The following is an 18,964-nucleotide window of genomic DNA, read 5'->3' as shown; positions in this document are numbered from 1 at the left end:
CCTTACCTTTACCTTACTTTGTTTTTCTTAAGAAACCAGACAATTGCTGTGGCTGTGCTTTCATTTGAGTCTTTAGTCGCTATAATCCAATTATTCTTCATTTGTGCTGTTTTTCTGGCGCTTGTGTGGTTGGTCCCTTATTGTTTTGTATTCCCTTTGGGCTTTTTTGTACTGTACTTCGAAACCAATCAAATACAAGAACACTAAACAAGATGCTGGTCTATTTCCTTACACTTGAAGAGTGCCAGTTGTCCTTAACACTACCTTACTAACTACTAACCCTGTTAACTGCACTATGCTGTGTACACTACTGCTATATTTAGGTGGGTTGTCATGTGACACACAGTATCTTTGGAAAGTTAAGATTGTTGTGATTCGATTGAGGCAAACCATTTCAAGATACGATCACAACAGACGCCTCTTTCTCTGTCTAACCCAAAGCTAATTGTACAGGAATGGTAAGAAGTTAACGGATATGTTCGCTCTGGAAGTTTTTCAAGGCTGTCTTAAAACAATATCAGCACACCCATATCTGCAGTATCTCTCTAATTACTGTTGGCTGTATTTGTTCTGTCTATGCTGGCCACAAAGAGACACCTTGATGATGAGATTTAAGTGTAAGAGATGAGGAGGAAGTCCTCTTTCTTTGCAAAGAAAATTCATTTCAAGGCTACACGTGTTCAAATGAAATGGGGCGGTGTTTGCTCAACTGCAGTGTATATATCCACAAAAAATTTGCATAAACTAATATAGAAGCATCATACTATTGTAGGTTCAGGTGAACATTATTAATTGTTGTCAATTATGCACAGAAATATATCTTTGGATTAAATGTACCATCAATGACATGGGAAACACATTATAAATGGATCTTTTTTCAAAGACGGTATAGAATGAACAAACAATGACACCGTCCAGACTCTTTAAATGTACATATTGGCATGTTAATATGGTTGCTGTCTAAAAGTGTCTTGAAGTTGTAAATGATGTACTGTATCTTAGTTACAGTGTGGATCCCGGCATATTAGCAGGAAACTTCTCTGGTGCTTGACTGAACCCTTGTGGGCAGAGTAGATGTGCATCACAGCTGGGGATGCTGACAGTTTTTATTTCTTTTCTCCAGGATGATGATCAAAGCCAACAAAGACAAGGTTAATGTGACCATCGACGTTAGAAACAGAGGAGACAATGCATACAACACTAAAGTCACCCTCTTCTTCACACCAAACATTAACTACGTGAAAGTTGAGGTAAGAACTCATCAGTTTGCATCATTTTTTATTGTATATGGCTTGAGACGTGTATTTGTGTGTGTGACTAATCGATGCACGTTTGTATTTTCAGCCGGAGACTGTCTGCACTCTGAATGACACAAAACTTGAGTGTGCTGTTGGATATCCCTTCTTGGGAAACAACGTAAAGGTTAGTTTAAGCAAATGTTACGTACAGGCCACTACCTGTAAAATACATATTATACTTTTTTTTAAATCTTTATTCTTGCTCATTTAAAGATGTGATGTGATCTTATATATCCACAGGAAAATTTCAAAGTGGTATTTGAGGTCAATCCCAAAAATATTGCGCCGATAATTCAGATGAACGTGTCAGTTTCAAGGTGAGAGAAAATCAGCATGGTATTTTTTATTTCTTAGTATGAATCTTTTTGCCCTAAATTGTGAGGAGAAAATGTCAAATTCATTTAAGACAATGTGCTTTGGAATTGTAATTAGATGTTTAATTTTTTAATAAATCTCTTACAGTGACAGTGAAGAGTTGGAAACCACCAAGCATGACAACAACGTGCAAATCTCCATCCCTGTGAAGTATGAGGCAGGGCCCATATTCTCAGCGTGAGTAGCTGGACTCCTCAATGATCATGTATACTGCTCATCTGCCACATTGCATTGTCCAAGTGGATACAAGTTTGGTCTCTATTGTCCTTTTGTGGGGGACACTTTGACTTGACATACCATTAGCCTCTTAAACCAAAAAACCTATCATTTTCCTGACAGACAAAGACCAGGGCTAGTTTTCAGCACCTTAGCTCTATAGACACACACTGTACAAGACCTGCCCAGCACCAAACAGCAAACAGACAAAGAAACGACTAACTGGTGAACATCAGGGAGCATTTAGAATATATAGAGCCAGATGTTACCTTCTGGAATTGGTACTGCCCATAAACAGCTATAAAGAGAGTTAATGTTAGACTTACATTCAGCAGCTGGACCCAAACACAACTCCAAATGAATATTATTGTTGCTCCGTAACTGCAGGATGCGTTAATAAGCAACCGTTTGCCATATTTACCTAAAAGGCAATGTTATGTCAATGTTTTAAAACTTGCTTCCTGCTGCCCCCAAGTGGCCAAATGATCAACAAAGGTTTATTGAAGTCATTACGAATGGCTTATATTACCTTAAATGAAATGTGTGCCCCATTGATTCAGACTTGTAAAATCAGATGGGTAAATAGAATCAGAGGAATTTACTTAAAGTTAAATGTTAAATGCGGAACCTAAATTTGATATTTGATATGCAAACATCTGCATCTGTATCTGAATCTCTGATTGAGAAGGGGACTCTCATTTTGTAACCATCTTCTAGGCGGCCTGTGGATGAACATGTTGTGGTGAAAGAGGGGGAAAGTTATGCCAGCGAGTTCAATGACACCAGAATGATTGGGGAGGAGATCAACATCAGCTACACGGTAACATCTGCTGACTGATTGTATATCTGTTGATTTGTGAAATATGTATGTAGAGTATGCAGCTTCACACACATGTGGCATGTTTGGTCATCCAGATTTGACGCAGTATATTGTTTAAATAAATCTTTCTTTATTTCACTCTCACATCTCTTCAGGTGGAGAAGGCAGGCGACATTGTGACTCCGCCACTGAGCCTTACGGTGACATATCCTCACCTGTCTCCTAAGAACAAGAACTACCTACTGTACCTTACACATGTCACCACCACCTCACAGGTATACACACACACACACACACACACACACACACACACACACACACACACACACACACACACACACACACACACACACACACACAGGTGTATCTGACCCACCTTCATATTCTGCCTCTCCGTTCTCTCCAGGTCATCTGTAACACTGGACGTTTGATCAACCCTGAAAGGATTAACCCCAATGTGTTTAAGCCCGATCCCAAGAAAGAAACACTCAGTGTCTTCCTGCTGGTGAGTGATGAGCATTGTTGTTGGTTTATTCTCTCAGGACTCCAGCTGACCTTATATTCATAAAGCCAAGATTACCAGTGGAAACAGGTTCATTGTCAGTGAGTCTTGTTAAAGGAGGTTTAAGTAATCCTGAGTTAAATTACCATGGAGAAAGATCCCTCAAGAGTCAAGACAAACCCCGCTTCGGCTCATGTTCATTTTCAAGCTTAACCAGTGTGGCAATCATTAATCATCATGAACAGCACTTATAGTGATGAAAATCGAAACTTTTTTTCAGTCCCAAGCATCTGCACAGTATTCCAGTCAACACATGTACTTCAAAATATCGCTTTCTTAAATTAAAGCTAATAAAGGACTGTTGCATGCAGGTACAGCCTTATAACAAACAACATGTTCACGATTTGTTTTCTTTATAAAAGTCATGTAAATAAAATTAAAGGTTGCAGACATGCAGAAATCCATCTATTAAAATACAAAAAGGATAGGCAGTCAGAAAAAATGACATAATCCAACTATTGGAGTTGAAAGACTACTGAATTATTATAGAAAATAAATAACCTGCCTGGGGTCCTTTTTAATTGCCTTACACATTAACTAATTAAATGTGTATTCCTTGTAGCACAAAGTTCACATTACTTACTCAGGATGTGGACCTATAATACATGTGATCCTGGGTTGATGTGTCAGGTCAGTAGCGTCTTACCGTGTGTGTTTTTATTCGCCCTACAGAGCTGTGAAAACCTCCAATGTGCGTCGTTCAGCTGCTCCATCCCAGAGGCTACAACCAGTCAGGTCAACGTAACGTTCAGAGTGTGGAAACCTACGTTCATCAAGGTGTGTTTAAGGGTTATTTATTTTGGGCTCGTCTTGCCTTCCTCTGTGTTTGTTTAGTTTGTCATGGATGAGAATAAGTTGTGAAGAACTTGAAGTCGGAGTAAAAAAAACAGTTATTTGACGTATGGATAAACAGAAAAGCAAAACGTTAAAAAGGAGAATTTTTCTTCCAGGGCGAGTTTTCCAGTCTGTTCATGTTGGTGAACGCCACCCTGGGGATCAAAGACACAGACCTGTTTGAGCTGAACACTAGTCACAGGAGCAGAAGTGTAAGTCATAAATATCTAGTTTCTGATTTGTGTGTATGTTTTTGATGTTCATGTACATTTACCGTACGCATGTGTGTGTGTGTGCTAATCAGGTGAAGATCCAGGTTTCTAAGGAGACTTTAGGAGGAATCCCGATTTGGATCATCATCATCAGCATCCTAATAGGACTGCTGATCTTAGCGCTGGTCATCTTTGCACTCTGGAAGGTAACGTTCCTCAAATACCTCCTGATAATATTTTTGGGCTGCTAGAATACGAAATATGCAACAACTTGGGGAGAAGGATAAGAATAAGGAATAGCAAGACATTTTTAAGTCATTTGTTTTATTGCCAACCGTTAAGTAAGAAAAATTCGGTACCACTGCTGTATGTTAAATATGAAGTTACAACCAGAACACGGTTAGCGTAGCTTAGCATATCGATTGGAAACAGAGGGACACAGCTAGTCTAACTCCGTCCAAAAGAAATCTACCCAACAGCCCCTTTAATGCTCACTAATTAACACAATATATCTTGCTTGCTTCAACCAAAAACCCTAAAAAAAACTACAATTTGTTGATTATGGACGGGAATTAAGGGGGCCAAGGCTCCTGCCACTGCTCACGTCCATGTAGTCCTATTTCTGAAAATGTTTTTGTCATGATAGAATCATGGAGAGCTGGGATTGAGCTAGAAGATATTTTAATTAACATGAACAAATAAATAACCTCATTAAACTACAATGTACTGTATAAGCATTCTTCCCAAAATGTCAAACAATTACTTTACTATAAACTTATAAAATTCCCACCTGTAAAGAGTAACTGTTTTAGTTTGCATGCAGTTTTCTAACTAAGCTTTCTGCTCGTTTCAGATGGGCTTCTTCAAGAGAAAATCCAGGGAGGACTTCTCAAAGGAGGACATGATGGACTGAGGTATCCAGACATCCAGCAACAAGCAGCTCCGGAGGCTACTGCTTTCAGAGCCAAAATGGTCGCACACAGTGACTAGTAGACTTTTAAACAAGACAGTCGGAGGGAATGTCATAAGACCCACAGACACCTCAGCGCTACCACATAGTGACGACCTGAATAAAACACAGCCACCATTCACTGTTTGTGCTACGCAGGCCTGGCTCAAATAATGTCTGCAAATATTTCCCCAACCAAACTCTTCCTTTGATGCTAATGGCACCAGGACGACTCAGGTGGTCCGCTGTACAGAGCGTGCTTCTCATAATTGTATGAGGTCGTTGGCACTCACTGTAGAGACCTTACATGAAGTATTTGCAAATACTATTTGTTCTAGGTCAGCTTCATTCTTGCAGAAATGACAGTATACATCAAGTCAGGTCAAGCGGTTCAAGAAGAGGAGCCAGAGAAGAGGAAGAAACCATCACTCACCACATGCGTCTGTTGGCAAAGTAGCACATATCTGTATTAAATACAGACAGTTTTACAAACGAGTCAGAGCTACAACAGCTGCACTCCAGCTTTAGAGGAAAAAAAAGTACTCAGGTTTTTTTTTTTTTGGTATGAAGATCAAATGAAGCCCAAACCAACAGCAACAATGTCCAAAAGGTCTAGTCGCATGTGAGAAATAGTACAATATGTGAACTTTCTGTGTGTTTGGAGCGGTCTGTCTGATAGCTTAGACTATTGTTTTTTAAGCTTATGTGCTTGATTTGTTTTTATGAGACACTGAACATTGTAGCGTTTTACAGCATTTTTTTTTTATTTGCTGAATTTAAAGGTGCTAAGAGGAACTTTTAAATATTTCTGAAACAGTCAAATGTTTCCTCTGATAATCATAAATCACATGTAACAGCAAACGAGACCATCCGTGCAAAGAATGCTATTTTTATATAGTTTTTCTTAATGGCTTTGTCATGGGTACGCTCACCCAGAAACTGCAGCTGGCGTAGTTAAAAAACTACCGCTTTTGTCCAAGGGGGGTGCAAGAATGAACACAAACTGAAAGTTCCTCAGAGCACCTTTAAAAAAAAATACAACATGGCACATCCTTATTTTTTATACTTGTAATCTTGGTTTACCAATTCAAAACCAAAACAATCTTGTCCCAACTAAATGTTCAAATCTAATTGGGGCTAGAAATCCAAAACGTTGATTGTTCTGTAAATAGAAGTAAATGTTCAAAAATGTAAAGCTTTAGAAAATGTACATAATTGTGTTTGCTACCATTGATGTAATTTAAGAGATGTTATCCACAAATCTTTTTTTCTGTGATCAGTGGTCACAGAAGATGGTTTTGCTCAGGTGCTACGAGTCTCGTACTGACACATGGGACACTTATCTGGCCTGTCGAACAATTACAACGCTGATGCAAATATGTAAATATTGTTATATTTTGATGAGAAAATTGAAAATATACGTACTCTGTATTGAAAATATACATGAAGATGAGGGTCTGTATCCACTACTTTAGTTATATTTGATTGAAAGCGATGTTTCAAGCTGGGTTTTGAGGCTTTACACATGACTTTTTTTGGAAGGTAAAATTTCATCCAATGTGTAAACATATTTGCCAGCAGTTTCCTTATAGCAAATTGGGATTTATTGTTTGGTGGTTTTGTGGTGTAGAAAAGCTACAATGTGTACACAAAGCATTAGCATTCAGTAGGCTCATTGTCACCCCATTTGCGGTACACAGTACCTTACAAAGTTATTATTTCAGGTTTTTCTCTTTTGTTCTTGTTTTCAGAAGTTGCACAGCTACACAATATGTTAAAAGAGATTATATTTTATATGGGGGAGACTGCCTTTTTCTTTTCTTTTCCCCTCACTGTCACACAATTTAGCTGAGGGAAGAAAAGGAAGAAGAAGAAGGCAGCTTTGCTCTCCACTGTTCACATGAAGCACATTGTGTGTACAGAATGTGTAAATGTTAGTCATTCTAAGATTGTATGGCTATGTCAGGCTTAAATGCACGAGGGTCGGAGTCACAAGTATCTCTTTAGTTTGTTTTTTCTCAGGTGTTTGCCTCTGTAAACTCCTGGGAAAGAGTAATGAACAAGGAAATGGTCGTGAGCTGCTCCACCCCAGCCTTGTTACACTGCTGTGAAGTCTTCATTGTAATGCACTGGTTTGTCAGACTGTACGCGTCCTCATCAGCACAGAAATGAACTGAATCTTATGTACAAAAAATAAAATACTTTTTACGAAGATCATCAACTCTCATTTCTGTTAGTTTGCTGTTTCATATTTTCTTTGAAACAGAACATTGTAACAATCACTTAATGATCTCAAGCTAATAAATTATTTTTATTGTAGGATTTCTTAAATCTTAATATTAAGGTCTGTATGCATATATATAATGAAGAAGAGTATCTGCTTAAAAGTCTATTAGAAAAGTTAACATTCATAAAGGGGCTGATGACAGTACGGTTTTGGATTTATTATTTCCTTGAGTGTTTGTTTTTTTCCCTTCAGAGAAGAATATTATATGTTTAACTCCACCACATTTATTTGGCAGCCAAAGTATTTAATCTGATATTAACTTTTAATAATACATCAATAACTTTGCTTTGTTCATAATATATAGTAAGTAACTAGTGAATGAAGTTTATAAATATTATTTAATAATAATAGCAGTCAAGTGTTAAAATGAAATAGCAGCAACAAAAGTAGGCCCAATACCTCAAATGTTTTACATAAGAAAAATTGGTTACCTTATATAATGTACTTTTGTAACTTGTTCCTTTTCACCATTGAACAAGTGTATATACAATAAACAATGTTTCTTTATTTCCAATACTGGGATATTTTCAATTTCAAGTGAATGGCCCAAAAACTTCAGTTTTTTTCCCAATCGTTATTGCTCAAAGACAATACAATATCATGAGTAATACAGTTCATAGAGAAAAACAAAAAAGGGTTTATCATTTACATGAAAAAGGTGTGTAAGGCATTGCTGATTTTCAGCGTTCTGATGGCTTTCTGATTTGTAAGTGCTTTAATTTAGAGTTTTAAAATAAATGTATAGATATGAAATTAACCATAATGTTCGTCCACGAAGGCATCTAATTTTTATTGTTGCAGGTGAGATTCCTGCGAGACAAAATATAGGGCAGTACATCCCCCCAGAGGAGCGACTGTCCGACCGGAGTGATTTCATGTAGCAGTGCGCCGCCTAGCGTCCGGCCGCGGCGTTTAGCGATAAGTGACACTCTGGGAGGGGAAGCAGAACAAACTGTAAGCTGCTGCTGGCGGATCCATCTTGCTCGAAAAAGAGGCGAGCGTGAAGGCTGTTCCCCCCCACATTTAGTATCTTAGAGACTGTCTCGTCCCCCGTTAACCGCGCTGGGGAGTCCTCGGAGGGGCTGCGCCGCTGTTTGTAGGATGTCCCGACATGAGGGTGAGTTGATAAACAGCGCCTACATTACCTGCTACTACAGCTAGCTCCTCGGCTAGCTGTGCTAACTGCTTATTCAAGTCAAGAATGGAGGTGTTGCGTCTTCCGTGGCTGGTCCCTCCCTCCCCCATTAGAAAAACATACACATTTGCTAACGGCAGCTCTGGTGCACATCAATCTCCCGTGTCTCCTAATTTGAGATAAACAATGATGAGCTCTTAAAACCTGTTCGCAATGATACGGCAACATTGCGGAGCTTAGCAGTTAGCCGTTGCTAGGTGCTGCGTTACCTTACGTTAAGCTAATGTGTGCTAACACAAGGAGTCGTTGGTGGAGCAAGCTGGGACTTAATGTTGCTCACGCTGGCGCTACACTGTGATGTGTCTTATATAGCTATGGCCACGTTTGGCTTACATGTTTGGCTACGTAAACTAAAAAGCTCGTATAGCTAATGCTAGCGCCACTGTCCCGTTGTGTGTTGTTAATGAATGCACTGTCATCAAGAAGAAGACACCAAGTCTGAGGCCTCTCACCATAAACCAATCACCAACTTAGCCGACTGTGAGGCTACTAGCGAGCTAGGGTCAAGTTAGTGTATGTTTAAGTGCAAAACATACGAGTGTAGGCCTACATTTGATTTGATTTTTGAAACCTTTATACAGGTAATCATTGAGAAACTGTGTGGTTTTCCTCAAGAGAGACCTGGTCACACAGTAGCAGTACTCAAAGCTACAGACAGATGGGACACCAAGTACAGTCAGAGACACTACTAAAGTATCACAAAACCTAGAAAAGTAATGAGTGAAAATAGGCATAGTAATTATAGTCTGAATCAAAAGTGCAGGTGCTAACCCCCCATAGATGCTCTCTAGATTTTCTTTTATACATTTGTCTCATAATATTCATTGTAACAGACCAGACAGGAGTCTATAATGCAATCAAAAGCAAAGCACAGTTGTGTATAGGGCTGGTTGTCATTCCAATATTTCGATATTGATATAGATACCGTTACCTTGACTTCGCTACCGGTTCCTCCACTTAGACTTTTCCTTAGCAATTTTGTGATATCCGTTTTAAAAAGATGACATTACACATTATCGTAAATCATTTTTTTAGAATTTAAGGCTCACTGATGCATACTAAGTAACCCTGTTGTAACCTAATGTATTTTTCCTGGATGCCTCGATACAGCCAATCAGCAGCACTTTTAGATCTTGGCAAATTAAGCATGCTGAATGCTTATTGGCTCGCTGGCGTTGATGAGATTAACCCCTAGGTATTGAAATTTGACATACATTTTTCGATACTCGATGGAATTGAGGCATTTCGGTTGGTGCCAAAAAAGTATCGATTTCGACACATAAAGGTTCTGATTCTTTACTTTGTTTAAAGTAGGACAGCCAAGGTACTTTTTAACTTGTTACATTGACCCTTCTGGACGATTCTAAAGATTTGGATACCGTGATCTGCCAGTCCAGTCACTCAAAATCCTTGCTTGTGTAAGAATGTTGTGAGGAAGACTCCTCGTACTTTTATACCACTCAGGTGGTACTATAAGATGTTTGTCAGTCTTGGTAGAAACCTGCTGTTGTGCCAACAACCTTTGAATAATGCGTAGAGCTGATGACTGCATAATACCAGTACATTTGTTTGTTCAGGCCCTGGGTTGGGTTAGTAAATGTTATCTTAATGTGGATTTTATTTTTTATTTTGAAGCTTTTTGTTGGAGTCAGAACTTCCTTAATAGGGTAAATTCCCTCATTGCTTACCAAATATTTGCCAAATAAGGTGTTTTTTCCTTTCAAAGCAAATGTCAGTGAGTCAGGAGTTGCATTATTGTGTGTATATATTGATAACTGCGATGTCTCATTAAAAAAAATATCTGCTTGTGTCTGCAGAGTAGCAGGCCAGAATAGTTTGTTTCTTTCCACTGTATACATGTAGTAATTGGGTGAACAGGCAGAGAGATGCAATAACATCTGATATAAGACATGTAATAATAAAAAATAATATATTAGAATCTTAGAAATGGCTGTCATTATGTCTGATGCTTCCGTTGGCTCCACTCTACTTTCTATTCCCCAATTTGATGTCTGTACATGTAGATGAACACAAAAAGCAAAATGATACTTGAAAGTGTTAAAGTGGCTATAAATGAGTAACAATGGCGGCAATGAAAGCAGCTTTCAGGTGCTTTCGTATGTGTGCATCTCCTGAATTTCAATGGAATTTTTTCATTGCTGGCACGCTTGCATTGGTGCCACTCCAAAACACATGCTCATGTAAGTGAGACTGGCCTACACACATAGAGGTTTCTTTCTCACATTCTGGTCTTGCAGACACAGTTATAAGGAATTTATAACTTTATTGTCAGGCTCCTCGTGTTTGTCTTTACATTTCTTCTTCTTCTCTTTTGCAGGCGTGAGCTGTGATGCCTGTTTAAAAGGGAACTTTCGAGGGCGACGGTTCAAGTGTTTAATTTGCTACGACTACGACCTGTGTGCATCGTGCTACGAGAGCGGAGCCACGACAACCAGACACACCACAGAACATCCCATGCAGTGTATATTAACCAGGGTAGACTATGGTGAGGACAAGTCGGAAAGCCCACACACAAACCTGTTTGTCTTGCTGATCAAACACAAATCTGTCATGCATGGCTCACAACACGATTATTTTATTTTATGACTTCCCACTTGGACTTCAAATCCTCCATCGTGTGCCGTCATGATTAATGTTATTTATTGAGCATAATTTTTTTAACTAAGGCTTTTTAATTTGTGTTAATAATTGAAATATTGATTGACAAACAGTAACGGTTGCTCTGTTTACTGTCGCCCTGCAGACCTGTATTATGGAGGAGACACGTTTTCAGTAGAGCAACCCCAGTCTTTCACATGTCCTTACTGTGGCAAGATGGGCTACACAGAGACGTCCCTACAAGAGCATGTCACCTCCGAACATGCAGAAACCTCCACAGAGGTGGTGAGTATGCTGCTCACCATGCCATGGATCATCATGGCATAGGTCAAAAACCTTTTAAACTGTCTTATTATGCATTAGTCATCAAGGCATACCCACATCGGTCGACCACTAAAGTTGTAGGACATTTATGGATTACTAGTTGTCAGAGCTGAATTTTGACAAATGTTGAAGACCAGCTCACTGGTTAGCAGTTAGTCTGTGAGAGCAGCAGCAGCAGCACCAGAAGAAGAGAAAGGAGACCCTGGTAGGCCAAAGGTAGTGGTACAATGTCCTTCTATAACAATAAGGGGCTTTTCCAACCCCTATTAGTGCACTCAGACTCAAGGCCATTTGTTACTTTGTAATGAGTTACTTCTTTAGAAACTGTTCATAGATAGAAAGTTTCACTTTTGAGAACAACAAAGTCATTTTCTAGAAACAGCCGTGCACTGAAGTTCTTAGCAAATGTTCCTCAAACATGAGTACATGCTGAATTTGTCGGGAGCTATTTTGTGGATTAATACACATTTGCTGCACTAATGAGGGTGTGCAGCAGCAGAATGGCATGCGGGACAAAATAAATTCCAGTGGCTGACCGTATTCATTGTAAAAAAGGAACATGGTCACCCAGTAACAATGTTGCCCTTTCATGTCTTTTATTTGATTTTTTTTTACAACAATGGACAATTATAGAATAGAGGAATAAGATACATGAGGCTTTGGACACATAGGCAATACTTCTTGATAGGATCTCTCCATGGCATTTATTGACGGTAAATGAAAAATAACACCATCTCTTTTAGATTGTTTTTCAAAGATGAACAAAAAGGAGAAAACAACTGTGCCAACAGAAACAGGACAGCGGTTAGAGAGGAAGTGTTTCTATAAATGTGTTTCGGTGTTTGTCTATGGCAGTTAAAGTCAATCATTTGCTGGGGTGTTTCATTCAAAATTTGATGTACAGTAGAAACTGATGTGTACATGCTGTGACAATTGTTCTGTTCGCAAAACAAATGTTGATTATGTCGTTATTGCTTAAATGAACTTGATTTTGGTGAAATGTGTATGAATAAAGTGTGATGCACGAGTGTAAAGTTGTATAAAGCCTTGTGTGTCTCCAGAGGGAGCTGTGTGAAGTTGATAAATGTTCTCAAGTGGTTTGGGTTGAAGACTACAAGTTTGAAAATGCCCAAATATCTAGGTATAAGAAGGAATGGATGTTCAGTCCTTTAGAGCCCCTTATCCGTGCTTGAGGTACACAGTCTATGGCTTAAGAGGCTCTAGGCTAAATGAACCACTACTGGCATACAGGACTGGAATCTGACAGAGCAGCATTGTAGGAATGTTAGCATTCTTTTTTAATATGGAAGATGAATTTGTGGAATAAAAAACATGATATTTTTGGGCCTGCTAATACATTTTAGATTTAAAATAAAGATATAGATTAAAATATTTGAGTATATGAGCAAAATGATGGAGTCCAAGGCGTGCTTTTTTCTTTGAACTGATGTCATTGGGTATTATGTAAACATCGCTCAAGTCTAAATTTCAAATGAAATTTGAATAAAATCTGCTCTCATGACGATGCAGCACCCTTACAAAATGTGAACAGGCTAAACCTTGACTTAAAAAAAATAAGTGGCAATCTTGCTGGCTACTTACAATTGTTTCCCAGTGAGATAGTGGACACAACAAAAACACTATCAGGGAAAAATCTCAAATAAACCTCCGACTGTCTCATTTCAGATCTGTCCAATATGTGCTGCCTTGCCCGGAGGGGAACCCAACCACGTCACAGATGACTTCACAGCTCACCTCACACTTGAACACAGAGCGCCAAGAGATTTAATATCCTTTTTATTGGTTTCCACACACCAATGTCTAAATATCTATGTGTTTACATTGCATTGTTAGATGTCCCAAAAGTATTGTTACCATTCATTGTGTCAAATAACAGCTTTTTTAGCCTTAACCGTCCTCTGTTTACGATGAGTCGAGCAGTGTTCGACATGTACGTAGGATGTTCCACCCTGGTCGTGGCCTGGGCGGTCCCAGAGCGCGGCGGACAAATATGCACTTTACTAGCGGCTCCACAGGAGGACTATCATCCTCCTCATCACAGAGCTCCACCTACACCCCCAGTAACAGAGAAGCCATGGACCCAATCGCAGGTGAGAATAAGGCTCCTTATACCCCTTTTACACCAAAAAGAACCAATAGCCAGTTCCGGGCTGGTGCTGGGGCCAGTTCAAAACTGGTTACAGCCTTATCCCAGTTATGAACCGGTTGGTTTCACACCGACCAGAGCCAGCCATGGAGCCGGCAAGAGCAATGTCATGACATTGTAAACGTCTGTGTACGTCGCCCCATGCCGCTGCTGTCATGGCTAAAGCTAGCACTCGTTTTAATCACAACAACAGCGGTGGAAGCGTCTTATTTTTGCACTTGTTGCCTCTCGCTTTGCTCTGTTAACCCAAACAGCGTATTTTCGCAGGTCAATTTGATCGCTACGTTCGGTAATAATGTCTCCTAGTAGCGGTGTTTTTAAATACGGCGGGCATGAGGTTTGATTTGGCAGGCAGGCAGTTCTCATCTCTAGCCCAGCTCAATCCTGGGGCTGGGGTTGAACCGGTTTTTACAGCCCGGAGCCGGCTCTCTGGCGGTGTGAAACCAAAACACTGGCTCTAGCTCCGAACTAGCTCAGACTACTAGTTCCGATTTTTCGGCAGTGTGAAAGGGCCATTACATAGGTGGGTGGGCCCCTTCATTAGTACCCTCTGCTGGGTAAAAACTAAACACCATCAGAACCTCTGCATTTCATACTGCTAGCTGGATAATATTAACGGTTAACATGAGCCACACTTTCACCTAATCTTAAAATATTTTCCTGGCATAGATATGTTGTAAAAGTAAGTGTAACAGTAATCTAATTTTTATCTTTCATCACCAATGCCAGCAGTGCATACTGATTTCATGGTGCCCGTCACTTTGAGTTGTTTCATAAATCAGAACAAAATTAAAAAAGCATTTCAGTAAAAAAATGGGGAAAAAATTATTTTCTCAGCTAACAAACACGTTAAGCTTTTGCTAAAAACAGATTGTGTGCCATCTTGTGCATATTTTACTGTGGCCCCTTGGGACAACCAAGAAGCATCCAGACAGTTTTTACTTAAATCACATTAGTCACATCTGAAAAATCTATAAATAAAGTATTTTAAATCACGTTGGTGATAGCTTTTCTTAGTTAAATAAATATACACCATCACATCTTTTCCCCTGTTCTATATATATATCTCTACTTGCAGGTACCTCAGTGTTTTCTTTTTTTAAATCAAATCTGACTTAAAAACAGCTGACAATGAGGTGTGTGTATTCTTTGTGTGTGTGGTGCAGAGCTGTTGTCTCAGCTGTCAGGTGTGCGGCGTGCAGCAGGGGGCCAGATCAACTCGTCGGGGCCCTCAGCCTCCCAGCTGCAGCAGCTCCAGATGCAGCTGCAGCTGGAGCGGCAGCAGGCGCAGGCGGCCAGGCAGCAGGTGGAGACGGGCCGCCACGCCACACGACGCAGCAACAACCCGGGCAGCGCCATCCCTCCACCCGGCGCCGCTACCGCCAACTCTGCAGCCCCGGGAGAGAGCAACCCCTCATCCTCAAACCACAACTCCCAGTTCCTATTAGCACGGTGAGTGTGGCTCGGCCTTTGGTTACAACAGTGACGGTTTTCATGATGATGATGATGATGATTTGTGTTGATAATACATTGGTTAAAATGAACTGGTGATAAACTATTATAAATATGTCAAAGGCACTTTGAGATCACTTGTTAAAGGTGGAGTCAGCAATTCTGGAGAACGCTTGTTCAAAATCACTTTTTGTGTTGTTAATACACACCCTAGTTAACTGGTATGTTGCTAACTATGGTGGCCCACATTTGTTTACATACCAGTTTACAGAGCCTAGGCTGTGTATTAACACAGCCTAGGCTCCTCCAAGTTTACAGAGACCGAAATGCTTTTCATTCAAAGGTCATGTTCACATTTTCTTGCACCATATTTAATCTGTTTAAATTGTTTTTGTTTATCTTTAAGGATGAGGGTGGTTGGTTGCAGTTTATATTTTTTTGTTATCAACAAATCCCACTCAAAGACCAAAAGTTGTTCACAGCTCTTTACTTTCTTCTCTACTCTCGACCTAAGCACACTGGTTCTTACTAAAGAAAACAAGACACAAATATACACTTACATCTTTCACTAAAAGGCTAAATACTTTCCTTAAACAGCTGTGCAAAGTAGTTTGCAGTAAAATGTTACTCAAACTAGAACAAAAGGGGCGTTCATTGGGGTCTACTTTCAGCTGTGGATTTAGTGAGTGAGTACTAGCATGTTTGTTGGATTGACATAAACAACTGCAGTGCCACAGTGTTGCTCACTAGGGTGCTTACAACAACTTGGGTTTGCGGCACAGAGGAATACATTGTGCATATACACACACTATCCTTGTGAGTAGGATCAATTGTTTATTGGTTTAATTTTTTTTTATCGAATTTGTTAACAAGACACAAAGAACCAACAGAATGATCCTTAAATGTTTTCAGCAGATTAAAAAAAAATAAAAAATCCCAAATGACACTGAAACTGAGCAGCTCATGTTCCCTGTCTAGACTTACTTTAACGTAACGTTTATTATATCTCAACAGGTTGAATGAACCTAAGATGTCTGAAGCGGAGCGTCAGTTTCTAGAAGGCGAGCGCGCGGACCGCAGTCTGTTTGTCCAGGAGCTGCTGCTGTCGACGCTGATGCGCGAGGAGAGCTCCTCTTCTGACGAGGAGGAGCGTGGAGTCTTCGCTGACTTCGGGGCCATGGGCTGCGTGGATATCATGCCTTTAGATGTGGCGCTGGAGAACCTCCAGCTCCGAGAGAGCAACAGCCGCTCCACGGGGAAGGAGCCTCCCCCGCCGCCTCTTTGATGTCCGAGCAGCATCACGCAGACTGTGTCCTCTCTGCTGCTACTGTCAGTGACGGGGCAGCGACCAGCGGCAGTCCATCCCCCGGCCTCACCTTCCTCCCTCCCTCCTTTCCTCCCTCCCTCCTCCATTTTTCTGAGTTTGTTTTTCGGTGATTGTAATTTCAGGCCTGTCACCATTTTTGTTACATTGTAAACAAAAATAAATGAGAGCAAGTGGGATAAATGTGCGAGTGCGCAAACGCAACTGAGTGAGCGAGCGAGAGAGAAGAGAAATATATAAATATATATAAAATATATATGAAGTTGATAATCAATCCACATAACTTTTCTTTTCTTTATCAGGTAAATGTTACAGGCAGCTGTGGCAGACCCCTTTGCTTCCTGTGACATGCAAAATGGCTCTCCGTATAAATCCTCCACATTCAAAAAGTCAAGAGGGGCATAGGCTCCTCTGATGAAGCTGCTGTGTGTGTTTATGACTATTACTAAATAAAAAGTGCTTGGATGGGTTACCATAACTACTGCATGCAGTTATTTGCAGCGTGCATGTCTTTTAATGACCTTGTCATTAAAACCATTTTTTTTTAATATCCCAAAGCTTTCAACTGTTTTTAAATGGCTATTTCCAACACGGTTAATTATTAGAAAATTGTGTAGTTTACAAAACTGACAAACAAAATAACAATTTCTTTTGTTAGCGTTTCTTTGAAAGAGTACATATAATGAAGAGGAAACAATTGGGTTGAGCAGTAATTTGTGAGGAAATGCTGCGATGTGAGTCTCTGCTCCAGAAAGCTTTTTCCCTACGACAGCTGTCTGAATATGTGGCAGTTGCCACGTGCATCAGAGGATTCTAGGAATAAAAGAAAAAAGAGTTCTGACTCTTTTCCCCACATATTAATGTTTAGTGATAATAAGCTGTTTAGGCACAGTACACGTCCTAATTTATAGATAAGTACAGACGCCCAACTACATGTCCATTGCTCTTTCACATCTGGCATTCGCTCGGCTAATGTGTCGGTCCACACGCGCTAGGCGGCTTGTATACATTTCTTTGCAGGACAACAGGAACTCGAAACTTTCCACACTGCAGTTTGTTTGTGTGTGTGTGTGTGTTTTTTGTTTTGTTTTTTAAGGGAAGGCATTATTTTTTTCTCTTAATTTTTCTGCTAAGGTTAGCACTTTCTATTTATTCATGTGTGTTTTTTTTCTCTCATGAGCCTTGATCTGAATCATGCCACCTACATGCCTATACTTTTACCCTCTCTGTAAAATACAATGAGATGTATATTGAATTTGTGAGTTAACTTTCATAATGGTTCTAAAACATGGGCAGACATTTTTTTAAATGTAAATTTAGAATACAATAATAAATATAAACTGCGCACAGCTTTTGATGAAACCAAGAGACCGTCACACCTTTGCACCTTCTGTTGTTGTGAATCCACAGATGTTTTTTTTTAGTTTATCCGACATGATTTCTTAAACATCTGTCTGCACATAAATCTATTTGTTGGGATTGGAGCATTTACAGCTCTACAGCCTCTTAACACATTACTTTAACCCCATCTATATAGTATTTACAGTATATATAAATGTTAGAAAAAAGGTTTATTTTGCATTCTAATGCAGGTGTAAGCAGATACAAGTACTTAGTCATGTATCTGTCAACAATTATAACTACTCCTGCATGTACATAATGAATGACAGTCAAAATATTAAAAATAAAATAGACATAGAAGTTATAAATGTTGACAAATACTGTGTCTTGTTAACCCCTTAAACACGTTTAATATCAGTTAACTATAATTATAGTTTGTCACAATCCATTTATTCAATGTTTACATCCTTCTCATAAATACTGAAGACAAGTGTTACCGGTGCTCTTAGTTTTGAATGCACTGGAAAAACAGGATAAGTGTATACTTATATTGAAATATTGTATTAAAGCAGAAAGTAATTCAGTGCACAAGCTGGAAAAGTAGTAACAAACTTAATGCACTCAGTTGAGCAGTTTTCAATCACCACCTCACACTGTTTGATGAATGAATAAGGGGCGCTGAAGCTTCTGAGGGCAGTAGGTGACCCCCCTACCACCTCCTCTTGAAAGGCGTGTTATAAATCTGTTGAGGAAGAAGACGCCCTTGATGAACTGCCTTCCAGCAACTGTCCAACAAGAAGGTAGGTTACACCCTGTCACTGGATATTGTTTTTGGTCAATAAACTTATGTTTGTGTGTGGCATCATAACAAAATGGAAACACATACACACCTTAGTGCAAATACTTTCCTAAGAACAGCTAAGCTGTTGCCCCTGGTTTGTCCTTGTGTGTGTGTGAGGCCGTTTAGGGGCAGCTGTCCATGTCACTCA

At 39.7% G+C, this 18,964-nt stretch overlaps 2 protein-coding genes across 2 annotated transcripts in view; both read left to right on the top strand.

The window, feature by feature from the left end:
* The window catches only part of itga1 (integrin, alpha 1), a 46,434-nt gene extending 38,965 nt beyond the window's left edge, over positions 1-7,469 (top strand). The window contains exons 20-30 of the mRNA XM_080046162.1: positions 1,124-1,250; positions 1,345-1,422; positions 1,539-1,615; positions 1,761-1,850; positions 2,607-2,709; positions 2,865-2,984; positions 3,116-3,214; positions 3,944-4,048; positions 4,222-4,317; positions 4,410-4,523; positions 5,171-7,469. Of these exons, the coding sequence (XP_079902288.1) occupies positions 1,124-1,250; positions 1,345-1,422; positions 1,539-1,615; positions 1,761-1,850; positions 2,607-2,709; positions 2,865-2,984; positions 3,116-3,214; positions 3,944-4,048; positions 4,222-4,317; positions 4,410-4,523; positions 5,171-5,230 (1,069 nt within the window). The 3' untranslated portion in view covers positions 5,231-7,469. The remainder of the gene's footprint in view (positions 1-1,123; positions 1,251-1,344; positions 1,423-1,538; positions 1,616-1,760; positions 1,851-2,606; positions 2,710-2,864; positions 2,985-3,115; positions 3,215-3,943; positions 4,049-4,221; positions 4,318-4,409; positions 4,524-5,170) is intronic.
* A 1,028-nt stretch (positions 7,470-8,497) lies between these two features.
* On the top strand, positions 8,498-17,979 carry kcmf1 (potassium channel modulatory factor 1). Its single transcript, XM_080047174.1, has 7 exons — positions 8,498-8,670; positions 11,087-11,254; positions 11,513-11,652; positions 13,378-13,479; positions 13,619-13,802; positions 15,025-15,310; positions 16,325-17,979. Exons 1-7 carry the CDS (start codon positions 8,655-8,657, stop codon positions 16,593-16,595), a joined length of 1,167 nt encoding a protein of 388 aa, XP_079903300.1. The 5' UTR covers positions 8,498-8,654; the 3' UTR covers positions 16,596-17,979.
* The last annotated feature ends 985 nt before the right edge of the window (positions 17,980-18,964 follow it).

This window comes from Ammodytes marinus (assembly GCF_949987685.1).
Source record: "Ammodytes marinus genome assembly, chromosome: 18".
Taxonomy (NCBI): Eukaryota; Metazoa; Chordata; class Actinopteri; order Uranoscopiformes; family Ammodytidae; genus Ammodytes; species Ammodytes marinus.
This window is presented reverse-complemented; position numbering and strand designations above follow the sequence as displayed.